This window comes from Stegastes partitus, unplaced genomic scaffold, assembly GCF_000690725.1.
Source record: "Stegastes partitus isolate 25-593 unplaced genomic scaffold, Stegastes_partitus-1.0.2 Scaffold356, whole genome shotgun sequence".
Lineage (NCBI taxonomy): Eukaryota > Metazoa > Chordata > Actinopteri > Pomacentridae > Stegastes > Stegastes partitus.
In genome coordinates this window covers 209,611-230,372 of record NW_007578087.1, presented here as the reverse complement: position 1 = coordinate 230,372, position 20,762 = coordinate 209,611, and the positions used below count along the sequence as shown (strand labels likewise).

The window sequence follows — 20,762 nt, the reverse complement described above, 5'->3', positions numbered from 1 at the left end:
GGTGATTACCGAACAAAAGAAGTCCAAATGCTAGATTTACATTCATCAAGTGACCAGAAAGAGGATAACAAATAAACACGAATTCTTCTGTGTTTGTGCTAAATGTGAAAGCATTAAAAAAAAAAAAAAAAAAATTACTTTGATTTTGACCTCTGAAATCCCCCGTCTGCCAGATTCTGCAGTGTGTTTGCTTACAAGGACACTGCTGGAACGACTTAATATCTCACATGCGATAGCTACAAGAATTTAAGAAAGCATGCAACATTTTTACACTCATTTGACTTTCTTGTTGAAACTGCCTCGTGGACCTTTTGTCCGCTCCCTCAGTCACTGTGTAATAATAGCTGCTGCCCCAGACGTGGAGTCTTATGAACTGCTAGGTGGAGGAGCAGGGCAGAACAGGGCTCGTCCGCTACTAGACTGTTGTCACAATTAGCAGTGGGGTCTGAGGAATGTGGGGCGCCGTGCCGTGGGGGGAAGGAGAGGGAAGAGTGTGAGGCAGCAGAGGGGCATGTGGAGCTCATTACTTACCTCCAGCTGCTGGTTGCTCATGGAGGCCAGAGCCGCCATGTTGTATGAGAAGTAGCTGGAGGTGCCCATGTCGGCATGAGCGTACGCTGACTGGTAGTTGGTCCTCATGGACAAACCCTGAGAGATGAAAAAGAGAGAGAGAGGAGGGCAATTAGACTGGTGTTAGGAGCCATGATGGGAGAAGCTGTAAACAATCACTGTGGCTGACCAGAGGCGACAGCTCACTTCGCTTGTCAACCTCATTCGCACAGAGACTGAAGTCGTCTTGACATCAAGGCTTTAACCTCTTCACACATTTAACTTGTTTCATGCTACACGAGCAACAAGTTGTCTAGTTTCAGCCAGCTCCTGTTGTATTAACTGCGTGTCTAAGAGTAGTGACCGGAGGTAAACAGTCTTGTCCCAGTAAAGGCCAGCAGGATGCCGATGTTTGTATGTAATTGAGTCTCTGCTGCAGATGGTTTTCCCGTGCCCTGTAATCTGGCCATCCGGTATGTAGGGGTGGGTGTGTGTCTGTGTGTGCGTGTTGAGGGCCAGCGGGGGTCTTTGGACGTGGTCAGAGACAGGTGTGCAAACCTAAACAGTACAAAACCTCACAACAACCACGAAACCACAACACACGTGAATGTGCACATACACGCGCCTCACTTTTGCTATTACCGAGCAGCTGCGCCTGAACTCGGGCTGCATCTTTAGTCGCTCTGCAGCTTTCACACACCTTTCAGACAGACAGACAAACTCTAGACTTGACTTCATTTCCAAAAGTCAGCGCCTCAAATGTGAATTTATGACACGAGCCTCTTTGCACAAAGCTGAAGTCATCCCAGTGAGACCAAAGGCTCTTGAGTTCAGCTTCGTTTTGGGCACCTGATCACGTTCTCAGTTTTTCCCATTTCCTGACTTGCAAATCTGATATTCATACACATAGCTTTTCCTGGCCACCGCCGGCCAACCCTTAAGTTGTGAAGACATTAGCAGAGGTTCGGTTACATTCCAGTTGTTTCTCCAAAAAAACACGGAGTACACAACATGATACTGAACAGCCTCTTGGGGATGAAAGTGACTATTTCTGCATCTTTACTGAAAGACACATTACAGTGATGTGAATGCAATTGAAATCCTCACACTTGACCTCAGCGCCACTGTTTTTCCTGCGACTGGGAACCCTCTGTTCTCTAGAAAAGCAGAAGAGCTCTGAGGGGAAAAGCCGCTTAAGACACAGAGGGCAGAGGAGGGAGAGTGTGTTGGAAAAATAATCATTAGAGTGAATTAGAATCTAGGATTACACGGAGGGGGAGAGGAGACCTGCTCCTGCTCTCTTACAACATCACCCCCCTCCCCGTACACTTCTCCAAATAAACGCTGCTAATTGCCCCACAAAAAAGGAGTCGGAAGAGAAGACAATTGTGTATGTGCGTGCAGAAGAGGAGTCCCTAACCCTCCGCGGACCCACGTACTTGCAGTAAGTAGCATTGACACTGCTTAGACAGCCTCAGTGATTTGTATAGCAGATCGCTAGCCTGATGGTGGGCCAAAATGACCATCACCGGAGTAAGGGGAGGCCCTGTCATCTGCTTAGTCTAGGTGATGAAAGGATTATACAGATCCAACACTAACTCACATCTTGACAAACCAAAGTGGGGCCTCGCTTAGCTCACCTTGCACTTTGATGTCAGTGCTTTGGAAAATGATGGACACAAAGGCTAAGTACTGCATATGTGTGCCTTTGACTTTGGATCTTGTATGCACGTTTTGCTCGTCGCCTACCTTTTTCTCTGCTTCGTACTCGGCCCAAGCAGCCTTGCGATCCTCCTCGCTCAGGGCTTCCTCCTCCTTGTGGTCCAGGAGGGAGTCGTGTTCATGGTAACACGCAAGCTGGTCCTTATTGTTCTGCAGTATCTCAGCCAGGACTGGATCCTACAGAGGAGAAGACAACAAAAATAATCAAGTATTAAAGGTCACATTTATTAATTACAAAAGATTTCATCTATTGTCCAACATGGGTAGATCTTTGCTGTGTGTATCTTAATGAAATGTTCTGTGAGCTGTACATCTGTTTTTATAAAAAATCTCAGCTATTTCAGTTCATCCAACCAACAAGACCGTCATAAATTTCTGACACTGAAAACTAATTTTGCTAAATGCATGGGTGGATAGAAACCTTTTTTCAAAATTGTCTTTTTTATAGCTTTTTAGGGACTTTTGTCCTTACTCAGCAGGCACCAGTAGAGAGATGAGAGAATCACAAAGCCACCAAGATCCCCTTAAGTTGTCTTTTAGGTCACTGAAAATCCAGAGTTAATTTACTTGCATCAAACATCCTCAGTGACGAGATCATTCTTTGGTCCATTGCTTGCCATTTGGAATTCATATTGGAAAACCACAGCACCAGTTAACATGTTTTTAACAATACAAGAAGGTCAACAAGGTCTGCACACACACACACACTCCCAGCCACATCTTTTACAAAAACAATGTAGACAGTCAGTTCCAACAACAAAATAAATACATAAATAATTTGCGCTTCTTTTGGGGTTTTTTTGAGACTCTGGTTTCCATGGCTACATTGTTATTGAAAACAATACCTGAGGAAAATTAAGAGAGTTGGACCAGGCTGCGCTCACACAAACATGGTTTAAATTACTTTCTCTGCAGCACGTTTGCTTTTCTTTGTCTCGACTCAGCTTTACATTAAACTGGAACTTTGCAATCTGGAAACAACGTCATACAGAAGTTGCATCATTAACCTCCACACGGGCCAATTCACAGAGGGGCTCTGCTCTCCTCCCCTGCAATTCTCCGTCTCACTTTGAACACTGACAATGGGTGTGAAGGTGCAAACAAAATTAATCATAGATGTCGTTGGAATTAAGGAGAGGGAAGAAAAAACAAAACTGAAACATCAAACTCTGAAATTAAGCAGTGATTGCAAAGCTGCATTGAATAAACAGAAAATAAACACCAGACCAGACGGAGTGAAACTGGATCCATCAAAGGGGGTCAAGTGATCTGCAGGAAAACTACACAAGACGTACTTTTCAGGTCTCCACAACTGCACAGAGTGACGGACAAGGTGGCTGAAAAAGGTAGGAGCAGACTGGGAGCTTCTCACTCGCACACACCACAGCCTCCAACACTTGGACCCTGGACCCAATTGTGCTCCTCATTGACATGTGTTTATGTTTCCCAGCCATCACACTCAATCAGGACAAAACCAGGCCACCCCTGAACAACCAGACATTTCGGAGCAGCGGCACAGCCAGCGATTCAACCGCTGCTTTACTCTCTAATTAGGACATAAAAGAACAGAAGAGCCTGTTGGCCTGACTCGGATAAAAGGAACCCATCGTGGTTTGTTCTGCCAAAATAGGTGAGCACAAGGTTAAATAAAGGTCACAGTCAATGCCACCACAGACACTGACGTTGGTGCTGATGTAGATGCAAAATGTGTGTGTTATGATTGTGACATTTGACAGATGTATAAACAAAATCTGACTCAGTGGTGACAATAAAGATGGTTCCAGTGGACACTCTGGGGTTATTCTGGGCTAGTTGTCACAAAAAATCTCCTGCAAGGTAAAGAGGTTTTCACCTTGCTGATTTCTGACTGGTCTGTAGCCTTGTCTGGACGAGAAGGATGGCAGATAACTCTGGTTGTGTGAAATCAAGCAATTTCTGCACAGCTTGCTGTTTATTTCTAATTAAACAGATCGAGCAGGATTGTTTTCAGGACAATCATAACTATAGGCAACAAGCACAGAGCCCACAAAAACAGCTGGCACCAACAGAAACTGTCACACAGTGAAAAACACTGAAAAAGCCATCACTTTGCTTGAGAAAGATTGGAATTAATTTCATATTTTTGGTTGCTACCATAGTTTCTTTCTGCTACTAACGTTTAGGCAATTTCTGGAACACAGCTGCAATCTGTTGAGCATGTAGACAGTGTGTGGTGTTTTTATTCAAATGCATGAAAGAGGAGCATTTCTGACTGTCGACCAAGTAACGGGTCAGTGGAGCTGCAGGTCAAATGACAGCACAGACATTCCCACTGGAACACAGTGCATGCTGGGATACCCAAGTAATCCCCACCAGCAATGGCTCTGGGGTGGTCCGGTCCATCTCCCATCCTGGTGCGCTCTGTGTGTGTGTGTCCTGAGGCAGCACTAATGATTGTAGGTAATCTGACCTATGCTATTGTCATCCTTGTGGAGCTGCATGGGGAAGCCTATCACTTTACTGCAGGGGAAAAGAGGAAGCAAAAAAAAAAATGCTGGGTGGGCAGATGCTCAGAGAGGAGGCGGGTAAATCATCCAACAAAACTTGTATGTTTTTTTGCCCTTTGAGGAAAAATACGTGGAGCGTAGTGAACGTTTCTAAAAGGTGACATTTGGCATCAGTGTGTGTGTTTGTTCAGATGCAATTGGAAGCGGCAGGCCATGTCAGCAGACAATCTCAGGACTTTCTTCAAGTTAGACTGAACAATCTCAACAGACTTAAGAGCCTGATAATCTTCTATTTTGGTACGAAACAGCACTTTTTGTGTAGAAAACGCCTGTACTTGATATTGGGTCTTGTAAATGTGATGTTAATATAAAGCAAGCTCTAAATTGCAAGTGTTAAAGAAAGCAAAGAAAGTCGACATGTTCGTCCGTAAGAATTGATATACTTATCAACAACATCCATTACATTTACCACTGTATGAAAACCTTCCCATTCTTTCCACTGAGAGAACAATTTATGCCCTCTTTAAGCCAAATTCTTGTACATGTGTATATTATGAAAATGGCTATCCTGCCAGCAGTCCACCAATGATGTAAAGCAGTTTTCAAACTCGGCAGCTCTCACATCACAGAGATGAAAACTTGGGAGTCCACATAAGTGGGCCTCATGTAGACTTTACTACTTGGCACAAGCACCTACATGTACTCTACCAATAGATTTTAGGTGGCGCTTAACTGTAAAGGGTATGATGCAATTAAACACCCGCCTGCATTAATTGGCAGGATTTTTGCCCACGTTATCAGATACTTTCTCAAACTGAGAACATTCTCAACCATGTTAACCTAATTTCCTGCAGCCTAAATGGCTAATAATGTGTTGAGAATGTGTTAACCATGTTTCTATGGTCTCAGTTTTGTTTTATTTCTGTCAGTAAACCTCCATTTAACTGAGAAAAACACCACACAGGAGACATTAACAGTGCAGGAGGACAGACGACAGTTGGGGAGAAGGACAGGAAAGGAGAACCGACTCTTGATTTGATTCCAACATTTAAAAAAAGAAAAACAGAACTGAGGAAAACAGAAAGACAAAGAAAGTTTAGAGTCAAATAACCACTGAAATTGCAAAGTGACAGAAATTCTCAGTTGTCTGGGAGCGTTTGAATGTCTTCAAATGGCTGTGTCTGCCAGAAACTGCTTTTGACGCACAGGTGCATTAACCATAGCAACCAAGGGGGCCAAGACAGGATCCCGACAGCAGGAATGCAAGCGTCTGAGATATTTGTAATACCTAAACATAGCCAGTCAAAACTCTCTCTGCCCCAGCTGCACACCAATGATACACATAACTCTACTGGCCTGCTCTAAACAGTTTCTCTGCAGAAATGCACTTAACTATGGGCGCTGTGCCTGCTGACATCAGGAGGCCACCCCTGCCCTTAGAACCACGTTGTCTTTACACCCTCCGGGGCCAGCATACAAGTCAAAGGGTTTATCTAGCTGTCAGTCAATTAACAAAGAAACAAAATCATGCATGTCACAAAGGGCTAAAAAAAGACAATAAACATACCGCATTCCTATAAAAACAAGCCTCAGCTAGCAGCGGTAGGGGGGTCTATTTCTACAAGCGCTCTCTACAAGAGTCAGCCAGCTGGAGATGGGGGGAGGTCAGGAGGGATTCAAAAGGAGTCGATGAGAGTATGATGGTAGAAGTGTACTGCGAAGAAAAAGTCACAAAATTTGACCTTAAATGCCAAAATTGGCTTATCACAGATACGCCAATCAATACGGGCGTGCATGTTGTCTGATATTTTGAATATTATTATCATATTTGTCTGCAGCACATGTTGCAGAGTACACATCACAGCTGAGCAGACGGAGGAGTCAAGCAGTGTCTTTGTGGTAAATTGCAAACTAGTTTGTGGAATACATTACTGGAAAGTTAAACGACAACCTCATCATCTAACTACCTAATTATTATATTATAATAAGAAATCCACCATTGGTCATGCTCTACAAAAAGATGGGAATCGGATTCTTCAACAACCCGAGGTGAGAGACGGGCTCCGCGCCATGTTTACTGCAGGAGTGAACACACTGTTGCACAGTTCAAATTCATTCATTAGCTTTACTGTCTGGCTCTGTTGCTGCTTTAATAGATTAGTCAGACTATAGCTGCCAATACAGTTGAAAAATCTACATCTTTTAAGAGCTAAGATTAGATGGTCCTGCATATGAGACCCTCCTGCAGGGACTGAACCATCTTTAAGTATTTCTGTCAGTTTGTGTGGACAACTACGTGTAACTTTATGAATGACTATGAGAGCAGGCTGACTAACTTTATTGTCATGTGTCCATGATTATCAGTGTAGCCATTTGGTACAACTACCAACAAGCTTTCTTTCCATTGTGGTCAGATTAAAGATATAAACTTTTTTTTTTCCAAGCACATTGGGACTAAACATGCCCACAAGTCCTCTTTGTTATCTTGTCCTGGATTTTCTAACCACTGATTGCCAATGTAATATCAATACCAAACATGTCTGTCACTAAGCAACAAATCGCAAAAATCTTCGCTAAAATCCTGAATGGTTCATCAGAGAAGAGGCAGATACATCAGTGCCTCTACAGACAATCTTAAACCAGAATGCAGTCAATGAGGGTCAAGGATGCCTCTTTGGCTTTTCCTCACTTGGAATAACTAGTTTCTTGGTGGTACTATCATTAGTGCTCTCTTCAACTGCGATACAACAAGCTCTGGCATGTTTTCTGAAAGCTGGCAAAAAAAAAAGCACTCTGGGAAGTGTAAGAAACCACTTACCCAAGTAGAAATAGACATGACTAGCTGAGGGTGGGTTCACACACACACACAAAAAATTATTTATATTTACTACCATCACAAAATGGCGGCTGTATTCCGCTGATTGGTGATATAATGCTTAAAGAGTAATCAAGTAAGGATTTTCCTTTAAGGTCAAAGTGACTTCCTACCTATAATGAGACTAGCATGGTGTGGTTTATTGCTCCAGTCTGCTCCTGTCTATACAGTAGTTCAAGTGCAGCCTGCCCACAGCCTTTCAGGGTTCCTGTCAAAGCCTAATGACCACTGCAGCCATCACCTGCTGAGAGCCACTACAGTGAGGCACGCCCACAGCATGCCAGCTTGACCCACTGAGTACAGTGCAGCTACATTTGCGGAAAACGCTGCAGAGCTGTATAAAAAAAAAATTATTGTCCAAAGCCTACCACAGTAATTTCTAACTTCACAAGTGGTAGCATGTTAGATGGGAGAGTGTGATGAACAGGAAGCAGGTAAGAGTGTCTCAGGGTGGGCGGGTGGGGAGTCAAAAGCTCATGTCTGGGCTGCAAAGGCCTTCTTTGTCATTAGCGGGAAGTGCGCCTGCTTCCTTTGTCTCCAATTAGTTTTTCTGAAGAGCAGAGAGACATCCTTAAGAGAGGGGTTTAAATAATGACCCTTCATCATGCAGTGGAGGCCAGAGGGAGAAAAGAAAAACAACTTTACTGAGCTCGCTTTGAACATTTGGAGGCAGAGTGGCGAGTCATGGCAGCAGATGGTGGCGTTGATCGTGGGGAAAAGACAGCGTGGGGTAATGGGGGAGAGAGTGGGAACATGAGTAAAGATGAGCAGGAGGAAAGTGGAATTAAAGGCATGATATCAGACGAGGGCAGTGCCAAAATAACCTTTGTGTGATATAAACCAGTAGAAAACATAAAGGGGGTCTAAAAAGGAGGTAGGTTGGACTGACAACAAAGACAGGGGAAATGTGTTGCGCATTTTTCCTGATAATAAGGCTTTCCACAAGCAACAGGTGAGAAAAAAAAAAATCAGCATCTTAAGCACAAATGTTGGTCTGACTCTTAAAGCAACAGGCCCTGTCTAGCTAAGAAAACAGCACTGCCCAGATGGAAGAAAACAGTGATGTACATGAGTAACGCAATATCATGTTTTGTGATACAGTATCAATTTTCAACAACGCTACCGATTGCAGAAAACTGCGCATTACACAAAAGTAACTTTGTGATGTTGGATGCTACTGGGACTGTGGTAAATGCAAATGCAGATTCCATTGGTCATATTTCCATGCATTTAATCTGTGTAGATTTTTTTTGCATATGATGGTGTTTCGTTCATAGTGTCGATCATCGTAAAATGATTTTAAAATTTTTTTATTTAAATTGCAAAATATCGCCGTGCTTACTATAATTATCACAATATAATAATCACAATACACAGCTCTACTTTCCTGTATAAAGAGTTGAAAAGATGAAGTACAAAAGTCTGTCTTTTGTGGCTCGAACCTTCTGTGCAAAGCGTTGTTGGCTGAAAGTGACGGAGGGTGTCTGACTCATCTTCACATCATTCCAGACGGCAAATTCCTTCCGAAATACTGCAGTTCTGCTGCCACATCATAGTTAACCCCCTGGCCAAAACAGGTCGGCTTGTTAAAGAGCTTGTCAGCCTCTCCGTCTTTAATACTGTGTCACATAAATGTCACTGCTCTCATTAAAGATCATAGACATCTAACAGGCTGCAGCTCAATGAACACATCTTTCCCCTTCAAATCTCCAACTGTGCTCCGCTACGTTCCAAGTAGGCTACTCCTGGTTCAGAGGAATATGGAGGGTGAGAGCAATGATATCAACTGTCCACTGAGTGGATTCACACAGCAGTCCTACCTGTTGATGCCTATTAAGAGAATACCAATAGCAACAACTGTTATGCGATTGTAAATGAAAAAGAAAAAATTATTTCCGTAAAGGTGTACTGAAAGGGCTCTTGACTATCCAATGAAAGAGCAAGTGGGCTGGATATACAGTGTTTCTTTTATCCATTCTGTTTACGGATCTCTGCAGAGTAACCCAGGTCAAACCAAAACAAAGAGGTAAAACCACTTAAGAAAAAGATCTGAATAAACCCAAAGACTGCAAAAAGCAACAGAGTGGGGAAGGATGGGAGTAATTCAAAGATCAACGGAGAAGTAAAAGACAGCAAGGGATGAATGAAAAAAGAAAAGAGGAGTGCAGGTTTATAGCAGGGCAGCAGCAGTGTTGCAATGAGAAGACTATTTAGTAAATAGCAGTAAACACACAGATCTGTGCAGCTGTGCTGGGTTGGATGGCCTATGTAAGGGCTGTGTGTTCTTATTAAACCCCAGGGGGCCCAAATAGTGACACAGCACCTGCATTAAAAAGAGAAGAGAGCGAGTGCAGGATTATGAAAGGAAACAAGAAGAAATAGAAAGATCCCGGAAAGGGCAAGCAGGATACAAGCTGGCACTGTGTCTAAATAACAGTTTATCACTGAAGTGCTAAACTTCAAAACGAAAAACATACTACTGGCTGCAAGTTTGGAAAAACAAGCTTGGCATTTAAAATGGCACTCTGTGCCATGTTTGTTGAAGGAAAAAAAAGACCATTTTACTACTGTTAATAGGTTTCAGCCTGCTTTTCTGCATTTCCTTTAGGGATCAGTCTAAAGAAAAACCATGAAATCTTAGTCAAAGCCCAATTACATGTCTGATTTATACTAAATTTAATTTCAAAAAAGATGCTTGGCTCAGCATGGAAGTATATCTTAACATTCTGAATACATACATACAGCACAAGCATGCTTACCTTAGGGAGCATGGGTGTGGCTTTCTTGCTCTTCTTTCCTGAGGGATCATCCAACAGGTCCGGCTCAAAGGTGTACAGCTCAGCCAGCTCATTCATAGTAAAGTGCCTCTCAATCTGCTGCTGGTCCACGACCCGGTATGAAAGAGACTGTTTGGTTACCTGCCGCTCATAAATCTTCTCCTCCATTGTACCCTGAGAGAGGAGAATGAAGTAAGAAGACAGAAAGAACATGCACAGGTTTACTTAAACATCATGTGTCCCAGGAGTCAACAGTGCTGGTTACGCATTAGTAATGCAGGTAACGCTCACTGAAGCCGAATGGATTCAAGGCAGACGTGCCAGTAGATGATTTAGCTGGAGCACAAAATAGAAATTTTGCTACAGTGTGATCAGTTTATTAACAAACCAGATTTCACACTGAGGTGAAATCACCTCAACACTGAGGAAAAAAGAAGCACACAAAATCTGAAATGACCCCACTAAAAAAACTGCGGTTTATCAAACTGTCCATTGAACTGCAGGGCAATTCTGACACGTCTTAATTGTAAACATCTACAGTGTGTCCATCAAAACTGTTACTACACTTTGGTGTGGATTTTTTATGTTTCCTTATTTTGCTGGTACATTAAATTTTTGAGGATAAGTATGCCACAACTTGTGTCAAGCATTTTGACCTGAACTGTTTATAGATATTATGATTAGCAGCCATTTAAATTACGTATCAACAACAACAAAAAAAAAGCTCACCTGGGCAAGGAACCTGTAGACATAGACAGTCTTAACCTGGCCAAAGCGATAGACCCTGAAGATACTCTGGATGTCGTAGGAGGGGTTCCAGGAGGCATCGAAAATGATGACCCTGTTGGCCGCCACCAGGTTTATGCCAAGTGAACCAGCTCGTGTCGAAATGAGAAACAAACGACCTCTGTGTAAGAAAGTGACATCATTAAGTATGTTGCAATTCACGGTTATTTATGTCCAGCAATACTGTTGTTTAAGGATGTACTATAAGATCCATTACATTTTGAGATGTTTAATCTGGTGTCACAGGGCTGTTTTTCACTGCAGGAACTTCCAGGATGTTTAAGGGCAGCTCGCATATTTGTGTTCTGACTGCAGGAGACACCCCTGTATGACTTCCATTGGGATAATTTTCAAGGAATATATAAATAGAAGTAATACCTACTCCAGGCTTTATGCTGATTGATTAAACTTTGGAACAAGGGCCCTTTTTAAAAAAACAAAAAACAAAACAGTAGTTAATGGACGGAAATTCAGTTCTAGAGGTACAATGCTTAGACCGCCAACAAGTGTCGCTACTGAGTGGCAGTCCTCTTTCAAACATTGCCGTCAACAATATCAAATTTGCCATACAGGTAAGCACAACAAACAGCAATGTAGCAACGATCTTGGTTCCCGCTTGTGTCATTGTTGTTCTGGCACGCTGTGAATTGACGTCATGGTCAAAGTTGTCGAAAAACGATTACGTCACCTCGATGGAAACAGACAGGGTTAAAGGGCCAATTAGGGGGCTTTTCCTGTAAATGTTCGCGCCACCTTGCGTCTGCCCAGAGGTCTTGTAGTGAAAAGGCACCAATAGTTTTTTGGGGGGAGATAATGAAGGTACATACCTTACGTTACTGGTGTCATTAAACTCCTCAGCCCACTTCTTCCTGGTGGTGGCATTGGTGGAGCCATCCAGGCGATAGTAGTCAATGTTCCTGAACCACTTGCCTTCACCTTTACAAACACATCACAGTTTAAAAGTCTGCTTTGACTATTTTTTTTCAACATCTATGCTCCACGAAAATCTTCAAAAGCACACATGTCGCGATCAACTAGGCTTTTTCCTTGTCAGAAGGACTTAGTTTGGGTATTAGCAGACAGCAGATAGATGGCTGTGTTGGTTAGAGGCCAGCCGTGTTTAGCCTTCAAGATGGCCAACCCCCCCCCTCCACACCAGCCTTCATAACCAACATTTCAGTATGTTTCCAATTACGGCACTGTGATCTTTTCATTACAAATTACAAACCCTTGAGCAAACATTTTTTGTGGAATAAAAAGTCAAGGTCTAATCATTTTCAAAATGAAAGCAAAAACAGCTGCTGAAGTTTAATTAGGAACATGACCTTACACCAGCGGCAATGTGTATGTGTGTCTGTGTGTGTTTAAGGGTAATAAGCACACCAGCGTGTACAAAAATACATGTTGCATGTGGGCCGTCTTATGAGACGAACCCCTACATCTGCATGAAAATACTCCAACCTTTTTCAAAGCTAACATTTTTCACATCTCACACACAGATTGGTCAGGTTAAAAAGTACCGAGAAAAAACACAAAAATAACCTTGGGACAATGACGAGACTCCTCAATCTCTGAGGGTAGCTTATATTATTAAACATCGCTTGGGAATTTTAGCACATCATGAAATAAAGAGCAGACTTCAAAACATTAAAAGGGAAGCTGATTATAGACAAACACAGGGTCACTGACTGAAGGATAACCGGCACTTTGATGCAGTGTAGGAAGAGCATTAATGCACCAAAAACATACCTTTGTATGGTGATACTTTGTCTTCATCTTTGGCTCTGCAGGAGAGCTCTAGGAAATCCTCAATCAGGTCCAGAGAGATGAGAGACTGACTGAACACCAATCTGAGGACAAACAAAAAGATATACGAATGTCACATTTGTGGTCAACCAAAACACTCTCCAGTAACACTCCAAATCAACATGAACATCCAAAAAGGTCTTACTTGCACATAGTGCAGACATACTTACACTTTGTCATCTACTTCCTCTGCCATGCGCAGGATCTCAAAGAGAAGGACCATCTTCCCAGAGTGCTCGAGGATCTCAGCATCAGCCTCAACGACAAACTCTCTGTGCCAGTCAGCAGTGGGACTTCCAGAGGGAGAGCCAGAGGGTCGAGCTGCTGTTGATGCACAGAGTTACAGATTAGTTGTCATGAAGTCAGTCACAACAACAAGCCTGAAACAAACACATCAAGCCTCCAAAGCTGAGCTTCACTACTACATTTTTCACTGCTATGCTACAGCTGCAGTGTGTGAGAGAATGACCTAAGATGTTTCTTTTTTATTCAGGTTTTCCTATGCCCATATGCTCAATAAAGCTCCTAATGCTTGCTAACTGTTTTATGCACTTTGTTATAACAGCTTAATATTCTTTTTCCCAACATTATAGATGTAATAATACAACAGCATCTATAAAATAGTACACACAGCAAGACAAAGCCAGTTTGACTTTTTTTTGTTTCGCTGTCGGTTTAGTTTTATGTAGCCTGATACAAAAGGGATTTGCTTGTATCAGGGGTGTGATTAATGCACCCAGCCCAAAACTGCTTTCCCATTGATGGGATCACCTTCAACCAATCAGAATGACAAAGACAAATTAAAATTTTTAGTCAAAAGATTAAACTATTCCAGTTCGCTGCTTACTGTTGCCATATAACTAGTTCTTGAAGTGTACAAATTTTCCCAACTCCTGGCTCAGTCAACACTAACTGGATGATTTTCAGGTTATCCAGTACCAAAAAACTTAATGAAAGTTTCTACAAGGGTGCACATGCAGAGTCAAGGCATGAATAACAAACTTACGTTCTTCAACAATCTCTGGTCTGTTTCGACCCTCTCCGTTCCTGCCACGAGAGCTGCTGTTCCACTCCTTGATGACCTCCAAATCATCACTGTCAGAGTCATCAGATCCCTTCTTTTTCCCTTTTCCTTGCTTCTTTTTCCTATTAGAGGGAAGAACGGTGGAATAGACGGGGTCAGCGAGTGTAACAAATGAACGAGAGAAGGGCAGTTAAATGATGTCATATCTACATAAATGTAGACAAAAAGAAGGGGTCAATCTGATTTTACTTTTTTGTCTTCTCGTCCTCCGAGGTCAGACTCATGGAGGATTCGTCTGTTTCTGAAGCGATGAATTCGTCCATACTGTCCTCGTCGAAGAAACCCTGCAAGAAGTGCACTTGAGTGAGGATCAGTGATATAGGCCAACCAAACACAGAGCTGGATCATGGGCAGCAGAAATGATGCATAAGGGGAAAATTCTGCTGCAGTGGCAATATGCGTGTTGTTCTCCCCTGGTGCATGACCTGTTAGCAGTACGTTTCTTTTGTTTTCCCACAGTGTGTGTGATGTGTGCTAACGTATTCCCAGTTTTTGAGGTAGTGTTTAGTGTGGTTTAGTCTCGTCTTCCCCAGCCCTACCCTGTTTTCTTTACTGATGTAGTCCAGCTGAAGGCACCAGGGATGGGTCCAGATTCTGCTGAGCATCTGGAAATCCTGGAAGAGTTTGGTCCCCGCTCTGCCCCGGCCCCCCTCCATAGCATTCCCCACACCTGCACGCAAGGGAAAGAGTATGAGGTGGAAGATCGATGTGTGTTTGCTTTGCGTACCTGACAGCACGCTCTCAATCTCTTCATACATACAGATAATTAGACACAGAGTAACAACACTTAAATCTGGATGTCTGCCCACAGACACCTGACAACAGCCAATTTAAAGTAAAGACATGACTTTACAGAAAACTAATCAAAAAAAAGAAGCAAGTCCCAGGCATTCTTTTCAAAAACAATGTGGAAACAAAAAAAAAATGCTATCAGGACTAATAATTAAAGCTCGATCTTGGTCTCCTAACGTGTTCAATGATCTGATTCCCAAAGTGAGTGGCAGTTGCTAAAAGGCCAATGCGCTCACTCTGCATGTTGGCCTGTACTGACCCCAGGAGGTCAGAAGTTTTACATAAGCTGCAGCAATCGGAGTGAACATGTATGGCCATTCCCATCCTGCAGACACCACTGTGGAGGTCCAGAGCCACAGTCACAACATCAGCACTGTGGACAACCCGGCCTAATGAGCCACAGCACATACCACCAATCCCCCCACCACTCCTGTTCTTACATACCAGCTCTCCTGTTCTTTGTTTTTGGTTTTGGTGTAAAACCTCTGGCCCCTACTCCCTCTAAATTTCTTTCCCTTTCCTTTATGCCCCCACATGCTCCCCCTCCCCGCTCCCCTTTTACCCCACACCCTCTGTTCCCTCTCTCCCAGAGCTCTTCATTAGGGAGACGTGGGAAACTGGGCTTAAACCCTGCCTGCGGCACGGTGCCAGCTGCCACTCTTACATACACACACACACGTCCTGGGCCACATTGTGAGAGGAAAGTCCACTAAACGACTTAACAATGCACCACGAAAAAGTGAGAGACCAGAGAGGCCTTGCATTTATCTAAAAACCTTGTCTGAGAAAATGACATCCAGTAAAGAGAACACTTTTAAGAGAAACAGGACTCCTGCAGTAGGATTTAGCCTAGTCCTAGGCTACACATGTTTTCCAGTGGAATTCTCAATTTAATTTGGTTTTAGTCTAAAACTATGCTAAATCTTGGTCTGTGCAACCAGATTTGACACCAGAAATGCCCTGCTAGCATCCCCTAGAGGCCCTGCTGCACCCAACACCCAAAAAGATCAGAAGAATTTCAAGCAAGCGGCAGTGCTGTTCTCATGACTCTGAACAACTGTGCGAGTAAAAGCTTCATCACAGCATGACTCTTACCTGTAAAGTGCTCCAGGTAGTATCTGTAGAGTTTACACTGGATCGGAGTGACTCTGATTGACAGCACATACTCGTGTTTGGGAGGCAGGAACTTGGTGAGTGCTGTGTAATCTTTCCTCTGTGGGAAGCGGAAATGAAGAATTGTTTTAAGGAAGCAAAATGTAGGTGGTCAAATTGAGTCAATTGTTTTGGACATATTTTTACCTGCACACAGCCAGCCAGCATCTCGTAGAGAATGTGAGCCCTCTTCTTCATAATCCGGACATCGTGAAGTGTGGAGTCGGCACACTGACCGTTCTGGATGGGATTAATGAAGCGGTTCCTGAACTCCTTGACTGACCCAAGCAGGTTTTCCTTGATGAAGTTTACCATGCAGTGGTCTGGTAAAAAGGAAACAAAGATCAAAGTTGTCATTTTGACAAGCACGCATTTAATCCAACATCACCTGTATGAAATCGGGGTGTTTTTCAGACAGACAATAACTGTACTTTACATTCAATAAGGTTGTTTTGTAGAGGTGTTCCAGTCAGCACAACTCTCCTCCTTGTCCTGATAGAATTCATTGCTTTAGACACAGCAGAAGCCTCATTCTTCAGGATATGACCTTCATCACAGATCACCAAGTCTGGACCTAGAGAAAATGAACACAAGGACAACTTTAGTTTGGCCAGATCTCAGATAGGTCACACTCCTGAAATGGCACTAAAAATGTTAGCAAGCTTGATGTGTGAACTACCTTTAAAAGAAACAAACTGTCAAGAATAAGTCTGTGTTTAAACAGTGATGTACAGTCCGAAAGCAAATTTTAGGTAGTTTTAGCTTTAATGAATCTTTAAGAAGGATCATTTCGACCATGACGGTGGATCAGTGATGTTATGAAAAAAGATCAAGTCTGTATGGTCATAAAAAGTCTGCACTGGTAAACTCAGGGGTTTTGCAATCTGATCAGGATTTTCTGGGCTGGTGAGGTGACCTTAACAATGTGTGATTTACCAGTTAGTGGACTGTTTTCAGTCCAGTTTTCCAGCACTTTACATACTATTTTTAAAGGAAGTCAAGTACTGCAATTTATAGAAATGCATAGAATGTGGATCCTTTGCTGTTAAAAGTATTAAGTAAGTATTAAATTAAGCAAGTGATTTTGTACGTTTCAAAACATCCCAGCACCAGTTTGATTAATACTGTCAAGAGTGCACGGTAAATAACTGAGATACCTATAGTGTAACGTTAACATCAGCCATGAATTTGCAATAATGTTACAACAATATGCTTTCCATGTTGTACTATTTGATTTAATAAATCACAAAAAATTACCCCTTAATCACAACCATCTGTTTACCATCTATCATTTTAAAAGTTAAAACAACAATTACAAAACTAATATGGGCCATATCAGAATCTAAAAATTTAGTTGACCTGAAGTTAACAAAACACCGTACCTGGATCTACCAGTGTCTTCTGAAAGGTCTCTTTGAGCTTCTTGCTCTTGATGTTCCTGCCCTGTGTCAGATTTCGGTACATCTCATAGCCGATGATCATGACACCGCCCATCTCCTGCCATCGCTGAAGAGCATACGCTCGCTCTTGTGGCCTCTTCACTGTGGCCAGCTCAACTACCTAATAAACACACAAATGGTTAACATGCTGAGCGCCACACTGCTGTCAAACAGAAAACAGCTTAAAAAGTTACAGAACCAACTTCATACCTCCAAACTCTCATCATCTTTCATCCCTTCTTGCCACTTCTCAAACTCGTTGAGCCAGTTAAGGACAGTGTTCAGGGGACAAACGACCAACGCTGTGGTGAACTCGAGCTTCTCGCAAAGCAGCAACGTATGAAGGAATGTCACCACCTACAGGGAAAAGTGAAAACTGCAGTTAAACACAGTGACACCGCACAGCTTTGCAGACACGTACTCACTCATCAAGAATTGACAAGATCCTCCAGAGAGTATACAACAGTTCTACATGAGGTCATTACAGAAGATTTAGGAAAAATACTACATTAGGCAACCAGTGCAGTTTGCACAAGACTGACAGTAACAGAAAGTGAAAGCAGTCAATGTACAGGCAGTAACTCTGGCATTAACCGTTCAATCACACTTCATTTAAGAGCCACTGTATTACATTACTTTCAGATTAAAGGAACCAAAGAGTTTGTTTTCACACATAAATAGCTAAAGGTTGTTTCTTTTCATATTGCACAGCTTTAGTGTAATTTAGACACAACAAAAGAAAAACATGTTGTTCTGTCTTTCTTACTTGCAGAGTTTTTCCCAGACCCATACAGTGGGCGAGGATGCAGCCTGAGCCAGCAGACTTCTCAATCTTTTTCATAGATTCACAGCAGCAGTCCCACATAAACTGCACTCCTGAAACAAAACACCAAAACAAAGGTTTTTTTTTTTTAGTCCAGAGCATCTCAGGCTTGTGTGGCCAATATTGCTGTCAAGTTCAAATGTTTACAAAGCTAAATTCACTTTGTCCTTACCATCCACCTGGTGAGGTTTGAGCTTTGTGACGAGGTTCCTGTGCACCTGCACCAACGGCTCCTTGGTCTCTTCGTCTTCATCCAGCACCAGCTTGGTGGTGATGGGACAGGTCACCTGGGAGGACTCTTCCACCACAATCACCTGAAGATGGATCAGAGGCAGGGAAAGGGGAGTCGCACAAAGAGATGTCATTTTCATTTTTTTCATGTTTCAATGTCTTGGAGATACAAGATTTTATCATTATACGAATCCTACACGTGTCAGAATTCAAATACAAGACTAAATATCTGCCTTCTTTTCTCTGGTCAGGTACATTTACATCTGTACATCTAGAACATAATTAAAGTCTTGTTACACTAATAGCTGGTCTTTTTTTTTTTTAATGAAATAAATCCAAATCCATTATGCGCTCTTCTCTCCTTTCTAGCCGACACATGACCCGCACATTGTGAAGGTAGTAATGATACGCTCTAACTTTGCGTATAAAAAAATGAAACATTTCAGTAAAACCTAGCTGCCAATTATGCTGTCATTTTACATTCTCACTAAGCTTATCCAGAGCCGTCATGCACAGCAGTGTTTCTCCTATATGCATTCAGCAGTGGTGCACTGCTGTTCCTGAATTATAAACGCACTGCTGAAATTTCCCATAGTTCATTAATATTCACAGCGAAATGTAACTACTGCAACTTGCACTTTTTACACTTCACACAGCGTACTGGGGCGAGTATGAAGCCAAATTGACCCTAACACATGTGCATAAACAAACAGGCACAGTGATGGCATGACGATCAGGTAACACAAACTGAGTCGGTGACTCAACGAAAAATAACAAAGAGTGTGAGCGAGAGGGCAAGAATGAGAGACAGAGATAGCTGGGTGGTAATCAGCCCTGTCAAGCAGTTGTGCAGCCCACTGTGGTGCTGGGTAGCCATATTCTCTCATGTCAGTCTCCCTGCAGCTAACAATGTTCAGTGAGACTCCACCCACCCACATACGGCTTCTGTGCTGGTACCATTATCATTGTTTAAAAACAAAAAGGCAAGCATCGGTGGCCTAGAGTGTGAGTGGCTGAAAAGCTCAAAATGTAACAAACAAAAAAATAAATAAAAAATCAAGAGAAACAATTCAAGTAGAGAGGACGAGCAGCTTCGTCTGGTTTCATCAGAAAGTATAACACACAAATCAAGTGCTTGGAGTCCTTTCACAGAAGGATCCGATTAAGGAAGAAAAGTCAATAAAATTAAAATATGTCAGCCACTGTGTTAACAGCTGTACTGTCAAATAAGAAACGGCAATATTGTTTAACACACTGCAGTGTTATTTGTTCAGTTTTTGTTGATAGTGGTTAGTGTCTCCAATCAAATATAAAGTCATTTTTACGTTCACTACTTTGCTGCTGTAGTTGTGGATTGTATCATAAACAAAAGGTGTTTCTAAGATCAAAGTCATCATATGAAAAATCTGTATATGAATCATGTAAATAACAATTAGACTTAAATATAAAACCATGTAACTACTATTCATGTGAAAGTTTTTACCATGTCATGTATTTGTTACTCAGCTACTTGTGGCATTTTTCACACCGTTCATTGTGAAAAAACACAAAACACAAGTTGAAAGTCTCTCTAAAGCGATGGAGCCTCATTTACAAGGCCGCGTCTTATCCTCTCCATCATGGCTGGCTGTTTCTTCCACCTTCTGCAGGGGTTGTTAACAACAACTATGAGCACTGAGTCTGCCTTACTCTCAGTGGTTATGCTTCAGTCACGCAAGTTGTTTTAGTATGTAGCGTACAAGATACAAAGCTGCACAGCTACTCATCAGCTCATCTAACAACTAACTTTCTGGGAAAAATACAAAAACTTTCTCTCAGTATTGAATAAAGTCTTGAACTACTGAACCCCTGTGATAAAAATGATCAGCTCAGGGCTTTGACTGTTCAGTCTGAAATTCTAATAAGAAGATGTTTCATTTTTACCTCTCGAAGTTTCTCCCTGAGTGCCTCTCTCTCAGCTATACGTTTCCTCCTCTCCTCCTCTTCTTTCAGAGCATCTCTCGTCTCTGTCCGAAGCTTGTCATCCTTCAGGATTTTGCGGATCTTTTTTCGACCTTTGCGTCCTTCTCCATCTTGGTCGTCACCATCTTCCTCTCCACTCTGTGGAAATGAACATTAAGTTCAGCCCTCTGATCTTCAGCCCTTAGGAAAAGAAAATTCACTTCCTATGATCAGTAGCCGAGCAACCCTATGATTCGTTTGTGCCCTCAATAATCCTCACAACACACTCTAGGGCTAAG

The 20,762-nt window shown here is 42.4% G+C and overlaps 1 protein-coding gene across 2 annotated transcripts in view; it reads right to left on the bottom strand.

Annotated features, from left to right (window-relative positions):
* Positions 1 to 20,762, bottom strand: part of atrx (ATRX chromatin remodeler) — a 32,493-nt gene that overhangs the window by 4,089 nt on the left and 7,642 nt on the right. The window contains exons 14-31 of one of the 2 annotated variants that reach the window (XM_008284372.1): positions 20,446 to 20,622; positions 18,464 to 18,605; positions 18,235 to 18,344; positions 17,679 to 17,825; positions 17,412 to 17,589; positions 16,466 to 16,603; positions 16,177 to 16,352; positions 15,973 to 16,090; positions 14,625 to 14,755; positions 14,275 to 14,369; positions 14,008 to 14,147; positions 13,172 to 13,325; positions 12,945 to 13,045; positions 12,023 to 12,131; positions 11,139 to 11,316; positions 10,392 to 10,583; positions 2,299 to 2,448; positions 532 to 648 (exon numbers count right to left, since the gene is read on the bottom strand). In XM_008284372.1, the coding sequence (XP_008282594.1) occupies positions 532 to 648; positions 2,299 to 2,448; positions 10,392 to 10,583; positions 11,139 to 11,316; positions 12,023 to 12,131; positions 12,945 to 13,045; positions 13,172 to 13,325; positions 14,008 to 14,147; positions 14,275 to 14,369; positions 14,625 to 14,755; positions 15,973 to 16,090; positions 16,177 to 16,352; positions 16,466 to 16,603; positions 17,412 to 17,589; positions 17,679 to 17,825; positions 18,235 to 18,344; positions 18,464 to 18,605; positions 20,446 to 20,622 (2,553 nt within the window). The remainder of the gene's footprint in view (positions 1 to 531; positions 649 to 2,298; positions 2,449 to 10,391; positions 10,584 to 11,138; positions 11,317 to 12,022; positions 12,132 to 12,944; positions 13,046 to 13,171; positions 13,326 to 14,007; positions 14,148 to 14,274; positions 14,370 to 14,624; positions 14,756 to 15,972; positions 16,091 to 16,176; positions 16,353 to 16,465; positions 16,604 to 17,411; positions 17,590 to 17,678; positions 17,826 to 18,234; positions 18,345 to 18,463; positions 18,606 to 20,445; positions 20,623 to 20,762) is intronic. The other variant, XM_008284373.1, reaches the window with a different exon arrangement.